At 41.3% G+C, this 10,829-nt stretch overlaps 1 protein-coding gene across 1 annotated transcript; it reads left to right on the forward strand.

The window, feature by feature from the left end:
• Positions 1-811: 811 nt before the first annotated feature.
• LOC139457414 (uncharacterized) lies at positions 812-8,114 on the forward strand. The gene is made up of 4 exons (XM_071238815.1): positions 812-848; positions 1,228-1,296; positions 6,403-6,554; positions 7,866-8,114. Exons 1-4 carry the CDS (start codon positions 812-814, stop codon positions 8,112-8,114), a joined length of 507 nt encoding a protein of 168 aa, XP_071094916.1.
• Positions 8,115-10,829: the final 2,715 nt, after the last annotated feature.

Below are 10,829 nucleotides of genomic sequence, written 5' to 3' on the forward strand. Positions count from 1 at the left end.
AATGTCGGGAATATACCGAAATCTAATACCTTATTAAACAAGTCTCCCAAATAAGCAACTAAGAAAGCACCCCAGGATTTAAATAATTCCATTAGGAATACCGTCTTCACCGGCGACCTTGTTCTATTTTAAATAATTAATACACTTTAGTACTATTTGATAGTGATCCATAAACACTTGCTGATGATATAGTCGGAATCGCACAATGAAAGAAATGTTTTTTGTGTCTTTTATTCACTTATGATGCATATGTTGAACGAAACCCATGAGAACATGTACGGTGTTGACAAACCTAGATGCATAATCAGGGATTCGAAATGACAATCATAGGTCTCTGGCATGTCTAAGGGGCACAACTCTGCAAATCGAATTGGCCCCCATTGATAACTGGGCCACCCCTAACAGGAGGTACTTTATCATTATGGCGATAACGTACTTTCATCGTATGTTTGTATCATCTGCATATTCGTATCTATTCCAAATAGATCGCTGCATATTACACTGCTCCGACACCAAGGCTCTCACGTAAATTAGCACACATTGATCATATAACCAAGAGAGCCGCACCAGCTATGTTAGCATTCCTTTTCTGTTTCAACACCATGATTTAGCAGATGGGAAATGTCCTGATGACGTTGCGTAACACGTGACCATTCTGCACGGAAGACGCTATGCGGGAATATGCACATGGGGAACGGTAGGTTTGTTATTGCTCAATACTTAAGTTTTAGTTCATTTTATAATATGATTACAGTGATATCAGTGCAGTATAGTAATATGAACAAATGATCGTTATTGTTCACGTCCCGCGATGGCGCCAGTTGTCATAGTGCCGCCACATGTGAACAGTAGGGTTGAACCTAGTAAAGCGTTTATCAAAGCATATGGCGCACATAGTATCGACTTCATTTGTGAGGCGGATAACGTCGCGTTCAAGATAATTGCACTTTCATAGCGACATGCATATGTGTGTGTGTGTGTGTGTGTGTGTGTGTGTGTGTGTGTGTGTGTGTGTGTGTGTGTGTGTGTGTGTGTGTGTGTGTGTGTGTGCCACGTCGACCTGTTGGTAGAAACTGATTCATAATCCAGGAATATAGGTCTGTGCATATAACAGTAGGGTCAATCGTGTGTGAAAAATGGATGTTTAACCCTGTACTGATTTTATACTGATTATGTCAGTACTTACTTTAAACTTGAGGATCACGTGATAAACATGCCACCTTATCAATCTTGTCTCCTTTTCAGTGGAGTGTCTGTTACTTTGCATCCAACTATGGCTTGCCACCTCCTATTCAGGTATGTCAATCATTGAATCGATTTGAAATTAGCTATTTCTATGAAATAGTCTCTCTTTTGCCCTGCATAGTGCTTTTGGGGGTGCCTCACTGTGTCGTATTAATTGTTTGGGAATAATGCATCTATTGGTGGATTCGTAATATCTGTCGTTGCATATGCAGAAACACCAACATGTTCAAGGGAGGTAACGCATTGTTAATGTTACAAATTCAGGTCCCTTCGTCAATGCGTCAACATGGATTATGTATCTATGGGTCCTCAGCCATGCACACCCCATATACGATACATATAGCGTTCATACTTTGCATAAACTAATAGAATGAGGGGTCACCTCCAAAATCACTTGTGTTTGTTGTTGTTCAAGATAGCGGTCAAATCAATCAAGTCACCGATCGAGCCTGACGTACCGATCCATTTAGTCATCTATTGTGACTGGGGACCCATAATCGCAGTCATACTACCCACTTGGTGTCATGTTGTTCATAGCCAGATAACGGTATATTCCCGCTTATTAGCATGTGAGTGAGTGAGTTTGGTTTTACGCCGCTTTTAGCAATATTCCATCAATATCACGGCGGGGGACACCAGAAATGGGCTTCACACATTGTACCCATGTCGGGAATCGAACCCGGGTCTTCGGCGTGACGAGCGAACGCTTTAACCACTAGGCTACCTGACCGCCCCTATCACCATGTGTACCGAACCAAATGTAAATATCTGAGGTTGTTTTTGTTTGTTCTTTATCTCCACAGTATTTTAGCTAACAGAGGCAGTCTGTGAATATTCGGGTAATGCAGTGATTGATATGAGCTTCGATCAACTCGGAAACGATCACATGAAATTAACCAAGTCACTGACATGGACAACCCGAGAATCCTCTTACGCCCATCCCGTGAAGATTCCGGGGTAGAACAGGTCTTCAGCAACCCATGCTTGCCATAAAAGGCGACTATTCTTGTCGTAAGAGGCGACTAACGGGATCGGGTGGTCAGGTTCACTGACTTGGTTGATGCATATAATTGATCCCAATTGCGTAGATCGATGCTCATGGTGTCAATCACTGGATTGTCTGGTCCAGATTCGATTATTTACAGACCGCCGTCATATAGCTCGAATATTGCTGAGTGTGGCGTTAAACAACAAACCAACCAACCAATCCTCTTACGCCAAGCATAAGTTGCTGGGGACCTATTCAAACCCGAACTACCCACGTGTCATTTGAGGTGTTAACAGAACTTTGTTCTGTTCATTATCCGCATTTGATAAAATAGTATGCAAATGTGGTTTAATTTGAGGACGCTTGCGGAATCCTATTTAGAATTTTAAAATTAAGAGATTTTACGTTTGCCTCAGTGTTTATGGAAACGTGTCATGCATTCTGTGGAGCTTTGGGTGTGATAACATGAAGTCGGATGTAGCGAGTCTTGACCACTATAGGTGCCGCATGTGATATCTGCTGCAATTGGGAGGGAATGTTGAAATTTTCTCACTATTTACTTAAAACATAATTTAATGTATGACCGCCTCCGTGGTCTAGAGGTAGAGCGTCCGCCGGGAGAGCGGAAGGACCGGGGTTCGATCCCCGGCCGTGTCATACCAAAATACGTTAACACATGGTACTTGTTGTTACCCTGTCTGACGCTCGGCATTAAGGGGTAAAACAAGGACTGTTCGGCTCGGAGTCAGTATACTGTGTCTGAATGGGGTATTCATGTTAAACTGCGGCATGGTATCTCAGTGAGCTAGCACTATACATCGGTATGGGTTCGGACTAGTACAAGCAGCCACACACACACACACACACACACACACACACGTGCATGCACGTCGCTATATAAGTGCAATAATCTTGGACGCGACTTTAAACTTCACCTCACCTAATTTAACTGTACAGACGTAGCTGATTTTAGAACAATCCACATTGATTGATTTCGGGCCCTATTCAGTTGTATGTGACCATCACGCCAAGAGCGTGGCATGGCAATATGCTCTAATCAAATCAGGTTAATATCTAAATATATACTTCTCAAAAGAAGTTAAGAACACTGTGGTTAATTATGACTGATTGTTTTGCAAAAGTACAATCTTATAATTGTGGGTGTTCTATAACTTGTTTTCGGTAGTATATGATGTTACAGTGTGTCATACTGTTGTTCGTAAATATTCTTTTTGACATTTTATGTATGTTTAACTTGAATTGTGTCTCTTGTCTTGTGCAAATCTACATGTATAAAATTATGTACTTGCATATAGTAAATTGATAAACACCGCTGTGAGTGAGTGAGAATGGTTTCACGTCGCTTTTAACAATAATCCAGTAATATCACGGCGGGTAACACCAGAAACGCTGGCGTTACCACAGTTGATATGTGTACTTGTGTAAATTACACATATGGAGAGACATAATAATTAGTGTGACCACATAGTTAAAGTTGATAACAATATGAAATGCATTACTATGATTATCTATAACATATGTTAAATCAGCTATCATTGTAAGATTTTATGTATATCTTAAGATAGTTTTGTCAAAATTATGTATGTGTGTGTGTGTGTGACTCATTGTCTGTGTAAAAATGTAGTAGATAACTACATTACTCACATCAGATCGCACAATTGTTAACCATACAGTTTAAATGGATATGTATATTCCCGCCTGAGCCTATACTATAATCGGATATCTAGTCTCCCCTGGCGGGAAAGCTAAACTTTATTTTACAAACACTTTAGCATTAAATTTAATTCCCGAAGACAGTTGATCGAAAGTAATTATAAGAAACAAGTTGTTTTTGAATAATATTTAAAACGCCTTTCATTTCTATTGTCCAAGGAATGGGGTTACGGGTTAATGATTTAAGGTTGAGACATATATCTAATCCATCATGTATAACTTTTGTCTGCATAATGTACACGCATCTTAATCAATATGATTGTGATCCCGAAATCGGACGAGCAAATATTCGGCTTCTATTATGAACAAAATGAAAATATGAACAGTGACTATTCCGATGCAGTCTGTGAATCTTTCTTAATTACTACACAACAAGAAAATAAACACGTGTGTGTATACAAGCTAAACGAGAAAAAATTGTGTATTTATTTGTAACATATTTATCTACTACTAGATGTTAAAAAAAATCTAATTATAAGAGGCAAAATAGCGGTGAGAATTACAGTAATGGATCACTAAATATCAGCAAAAACTGTTTTAATGTACGGCATTCTGGGAAATATCGCTTTCTCGCTCTATCGCTTTCTCACTCTTTCACTCTATTGCTTTCTCGCTCTATCCTTTCTAGCTTTCTCACTCTTTCGCTCTATCGCTCTATCGCTCTATTGCTTTATCGCTTTCTTGCTCTATCGCTCTATCGCTTTCTAGCTTTCTCGCCCTATCGCTTTCTCTAATGACTAACCATAGTCATATGAAAGAATCGGGTGTTCTTAAACTTCTTTTGGATAGTATGTACTGTAAATTTTGAAATTACCGTTAGAGTTAATTATAAATGCAAAACATGAGAGAAGACTTAATTAAACTTTGCATTTATGTCTCAGAAATGACTAATGATGAGACGGCCTCACTGCACACTTTGAATAGCGTAAATACCAACTGAGAACAATGTGTCATCCAAAAACTAGAAATTCCATAATGGACACCCGGTAGTATTACCATTGCTTGGGTGAGGACTTGCACTTTGATGACATCTACTCCGCAAACAGAATACACATTGATATAACCCAAGTGTTGTTTTTAGCAAAACACTATTGTTATTGTACGTACTACTCAGCACTAATGAGCGGTGTCATTTCCTGTTTGTTTTGATAATTTGGTCTGGGGGCGGGGGATCCAATAAAACTCCTAAATAGGGCAATACATCAATCAAATTCCTTTTTACGCAGAAATCCGTGGATTGTTATAAATACACCTACGTCTGTACAGTTAAATTATGTTTAAGTAGATAGTGAGAAAATTGCAACATTCCATCCATATGTATAATTTGAAAAATCTCAGCTCTCATTTATGATTCAAACCCACCTCAGCCTCCGCCCACCGAGGTCAGGTTTAACAATTCATTAATGTTGTTTTACGTATATACTTTTTATCGTATAGAAACACATAACACATGCGGCCCATATAGTGGCCAAGAGGGAATATTGCTATACCGCGAGAAAGCAATAGAGCAAGAAAGCAATAAAGCGAGAAAGCAATAGAGCAAGAAAGCAAGAAAGTGAGAAAGCAATAAAGCGAGAAAGCGATAAAGAGAGAAAGCCATAGAGCGAGAAAGCAATAGAGCCATAAGCGAGAAAGCCACAGAGCGATAAAGTGAGAAAGCAATAGAGCAAGAAAGCGATAGAGCGAGAAAGCGATAGAATGAGAAAGAGAGAAGATGATGGAGCGAGAAAGCAATAGAGTGAGAAAGTGATAAAGTGAAAAAGCCATAGAGCGAAAAAGCAATAAAGCAAGAAATCGATAGACTGAGAAAGCGAGAAAGCAATAGAGCGAGAAAGCGATAGAGCCATAAAGCTAGAAAGCGATAGAGTGAGAAAGCAAGAAAGCGAGAAAGCAAGAAAGCAATAGAGCGAGAAAGCGATAGAGCAAGAAAGTGAGAAAGCAATAGAGCGAGAAAGCAATAGAGCGAGAAAGCGAAAAGCGAGAAAGCGATAGAGCAAGAAAGCGATAGAACGAGAAAGAGAGATGGTGATGGAGCGAGAAAGTAATGTCCCCACTCGGCCAACATACGAGTCACACTACTACGTGTTTTGTAATGTGTACTTTCTCCTTTGATCTTGCAAGTATGGCCTTACTCATCACATTCAGACCTCAACTATATATAACAATGTGCCTATAATAATCTGCACGGTGACCCTTGGCTAGCGTTTTCCGTTCATCAGTGTTTCAGTGTTTTCTACCTTGGCTTTATAAACGTCTTCCGAAAGAATCCATCATGGCAGTGAGCGTGTTTGAATACCACAACGTGAAAAAGAGATCGATTTGCGTATACTGATTTTATGATATATATTTTAACCATGCCGTCTTGTAAAACTTAATATATCTTGCAACTAACTGGTATATTAACACAACTAACCCTTTTATTATTTATTTTGCAGAAATCATCACAAAGAAAATGGATAATGTGGTTTCTTGTGAAGGAGGAAGGGGAGAGTTTCCCTGGAATGATGATACTAAACCTCTTCTTAAAGTTGAATATTATTTCCAAAACAAAATTATTGCAAAATCATCCCGTCCAAATTTCTCATCGGTACGTTTTTTTGTCATTACTGTTTTACCTCGAATAGAATACTTTTATAGGACATCCTTCCCTGTATTTTATCTCATTGCGGAGAAGGTCAAATATTGGAGTCAGGAGACAGAAAAGGGCAAGAAAACGTTCTATGGTTACACTCACGAAAAGTAGCAAGCTCTGATCATGTGGTCCATGACAGTCAAACGTCGGGATAACATGCAGATGTTTGTAAACGATGAATTAACTATATGTTCAGTCTTTAAGGCAAATAACAAAGCTAACAAATAAATAAATGGACTATGAACGTTACTTTAATTGGTGAATTAATGACAATACGATATGCAGCACCAGCACCTTTAAAACCTAGGGCCCGTTTCTAAACAAAAACATCGTAGTGCTAAGATGATCGTAACTCACATACTTTATCATATACTTACGGAGTTGTAGCGCTACGATTGCTTTGTGGAAAGAAATTCGCCATGCAAATGCAACCGAGTCCTAGGAGGTTTGTTTGTTTGTTGTTTAACGCCGCACTCAGCAATATTCCAGCTATATGACGGCGGTCTGTAAATAATCGAGTCTGGACCAGACAATACAGTGATTGACCTCATGAGCATCAAGCCACGGATTTGGGATAGATGACATGCATCAACCAAGTCAGCGAGCCTGACCACCCGATCCCGTTAGTCGCCTCTTACGACAAGAAAGTCACCTTTTACGGCAAGCATGGGTTCCTGAAGACCTAGTCTACCCTGGATCTTCACGGTCTCCTAGGAAGTGAACTATGTTCACACATAGTGTAGTTTACCTCCTAGGATACCCGTGAATATTCGGTGTAGACTAGGTCTTCAGCAAACTATCTTCACACATAGTGCTTATATTTATCTTTTCGTGGTTGTCGTATGTTTTGATCTACATTGAGTAGCAGCAAAATACAGCGAAATTACAAATTATGCAAAATGACAAACGCATATGACGTTTAATTAACCGCTATCTTAAACTTCGTAGGCATAACTTCAGGACCAGAACGACATACACATGAGCACAGCAAATAATTGTAACTGGTGGGATCTAATAAATAGCTTAATTTTTGTCTTGTGGAATTTGGTCATATAAAAGAGAAAATCACGCAAATACTATTGCAGCGTGCCAAAAGGGTATGTCTAAAGTGAACCATATATTCGCTGGATGCGTTCTTAAGGTGCTGAGACCTGCATCACTTCGGGCTTTCCTCTCGCATTAAGCGGACACGCCGTGATATACCTGGAATACTGTTAAAAGCGGCGTTAAACCCAAATTACTCCCAAGGTGCATCTCATGTTGCAGGTGGTGTACAAAGACGAAAATCTGAAATCGCGTCTATTGAAAAACGACAACATTGCTTTCCGAATTGAACATGTTACGGAAAAAGACAGAGGGGAATATAAGATCGTTTTAACCTATACCGACGGGGACAGACTCGAACTCGTTGGCTCATTGGACGTGACAGGTAATTGTTATCGTTGTGCTGATATAAGTGACAACATTTTCAAGAGGGATTCGAACTCACAGCTGACGGACCCGGCACAGTTGTAGAGCTGTTACAAGAATGGAAAGTGTGGAAGGCAATGTGATCGTATGTCGTGGATCTGTTCCGTCGTCCGTCAGTTCAAAGGTCATTCTAACCATTAACATGGTCGCCTCCTTAAACATGAACTTATCAAAATGTGTTTTTCACAGCAACTGCTCCACAAGCCACTGGCTACTACATAGTATATATCCTTGTGTGTAGTACATTGTCACTTTTTTCTGGACTTTGATTGGCTGATTTGGAAGGTCGAGAATTATTAATAACCTATAGGAGGTACCCTGGCTCTAGTTGAAGCATTAAACAGGAGACGACTGTATGATAAATGGGGATCAGCATATGATTTGAGAGAAGAGTTGTAAAAAAATCAGTATTGTTTTAAGAATGTCATACACGAACCTCAGCTTTAGTGAGTGAGTTGACTGAAACTATTACAAACATTACCTTTGGGATTAATTTGCATCAACCATGAAGTAAATTGTAGACATAAATAAAGTTGATGTGCCTGATTGAACTTCATGTAGTGCTTCATTTAGAAAATGCGTTGAACAGATTCTGCTACTCTTAATACCACAATTGTTAGATTGAGTAATTTCATTGACAAAACATATTTCCCTTTTGCAAACTGAAGATAAAACTTCATGCAAATATATATTGCAGTGCCTGGCTGTGGAAAACTCAAAATAACACGTGAAAGCAACAACCCCAACGTTTTTAGATGTGGGAAAAAGACTGGCAGTGATCTGTATACATGGGTAAGTGAACATCAGAGAACAGATACTTTGCAAATATGTCGTGCGATGATTAAACGTTATCAAGCGAAGCTAAGGAGACAAATTGTACATTCTGTTGATTTGCTTATTGTATTGTAACAGAAAGTTCAAATTGTATCATTAACTTCCTTGATAACGTTAAATCTTGACATGATGTATTTGCAAAGTTTGGGTTCGCTGACACATTGGCACATTATTATTGGTACATCAAACCATGTGCGTAGCTGCACGTGCAACATGATCATCAACAGTACAAAAGTGCTGGGATTCCAATTGCCTGACACCCGTGTTTCACAGGTTATGGAGCCGCAACACATTTCACGACTGTTGGACACAGTGCTGACAGTTGACAGTTGACTGTACTGTGGGAAGCAAGGCTGACAGTTGACTCTACTGTGGGGATGTAGACTTGAAAGTTGCCTGTTCTGTGGGATTAAAGGCAGACAGTTACCTGTACTGTGGGATGCAGGACTGACAGTTGACTGTACTGTGGGTGGGGTGTAGAACTGAAAGTTGACGGTACTGTGGGATGCAGGGCTGACAGTTGACTGTACTGTGGGTGGGGTGTAGAACTGAAAGTTGTCGGTACTGTGGGATGCAGGGCTGACAGTTGACTGTACTGTGGGTGGGATGTAGAACTGAAAGTTGACGGTACTGTGGGATGCAGGGCTGACAGTTGACTGTACTGTGGGATGCAGTGCTGACATTTGACTGTACTGTGGGATGCAGGGCTGATAGTTGGCTGTACTGTGGGATGCAGTGCTGACATTTGACTGTACTGTGGGGTGCAGGGCTGACAGTTGACTGTACTGTGGGATGCAGGGCTGACAGTTGGCTGTACTGTGGGGTGCAGGGCTGACAGTTGGCTGTACTGTGGGGTGCAGGGCTGAAAGTTGACTGTACTGTGGGATGCAGGGCTGACTGTTGGCTGTACTGTGGTTTGTAGAACTGAAAGTTGACTCTACTTGGGGATGCAGGGCTGACAGTTGACTGTATTGTAGGATGCAGGGCTGACAGTTGACTGTACTGTGGGATGCAGGGCTGACTGTTGACTGTACTGTGGTTTGTAGAACTGAAAGTTGACTCTACTTGGGGATGCAGGGCTGACAGTTGACTGAACTGTAGGATGCAGGGCTGACTGTTGACTATACTGGGGGATGCAGGGCTGACTGTTGACTGTACTGGGGGATGCAGGGCTGACTGTTGACTCTACTTGGGGATGCAGGGCTGACGGTTGACTGTACTGTAGGATGCAGGGCTGACTGTTGACTGTACTGGGGGATGCAGGGCTGACTGTTGACTGTACTTGGGGATGCAGGGCTGACTGTTGACTGTACTGTGGGATGCAGGGCTGACTGTTGACTGTACTAGAGATGCAGGGCTGACTGTTGACTGTACTGGGGGATGCAGGACTGACATTTGACACAACTGTGGGATGTAGGACTGACAGTTGACTGTACTGTTGGATGTGGGAGTTATAGTTCACTATATTGTGGGATGCAGGACTGACAGTTTACTAAACTTAGGGATGCAGGGCTGACTGTTGACTGTACTGTGGTTTGTAGAACTGAAAGTTGACTCTACTTGGGGATGCAGGGCTGACAGTTGACTGAACTGTAGGATGCAGGGCTGACTGTTGACTATACTGGGGGATGCAGGGCTGACTGTTGACTGTACTGGGGGATGCAGGGCTGACTGTTGACTCTACTTGGGGATGCAGGGCTGACGGTTGACTGTACTGTAGGATGCAGGGCTGACTGTTGACTGTACTGGGGGATGCAGGGCTGACTGTTGACTGTACTTGGGGATGCAGGGCTGACTGTTGACTGTACTGTGGGATGCAGGGCTGACTGTTGACTGTACTAGAGATGCAGGGCTGACTGTTGACTGTACTGGGGGATGCAGGACTGACATTTGACACAACTGTGGGATGTAGGACTGACAGTTGAC

This window comes from Haliotis cracherodii, unplaced genomic scaffold, assembly GCF_022045235.1.
Source record: "Haliotis cracherodii isolate W230 unplaced genomic scaffold, xgHalCrac1.p SCAF_12, whole genome shotgun sequence".
NCBI classification, from domain to species: Eukaryota; Metazoa; Mollusca; class Gastropoda; order Lepetellida; family Haliotidae; genus Haliotis; species Haliotis cracherodii.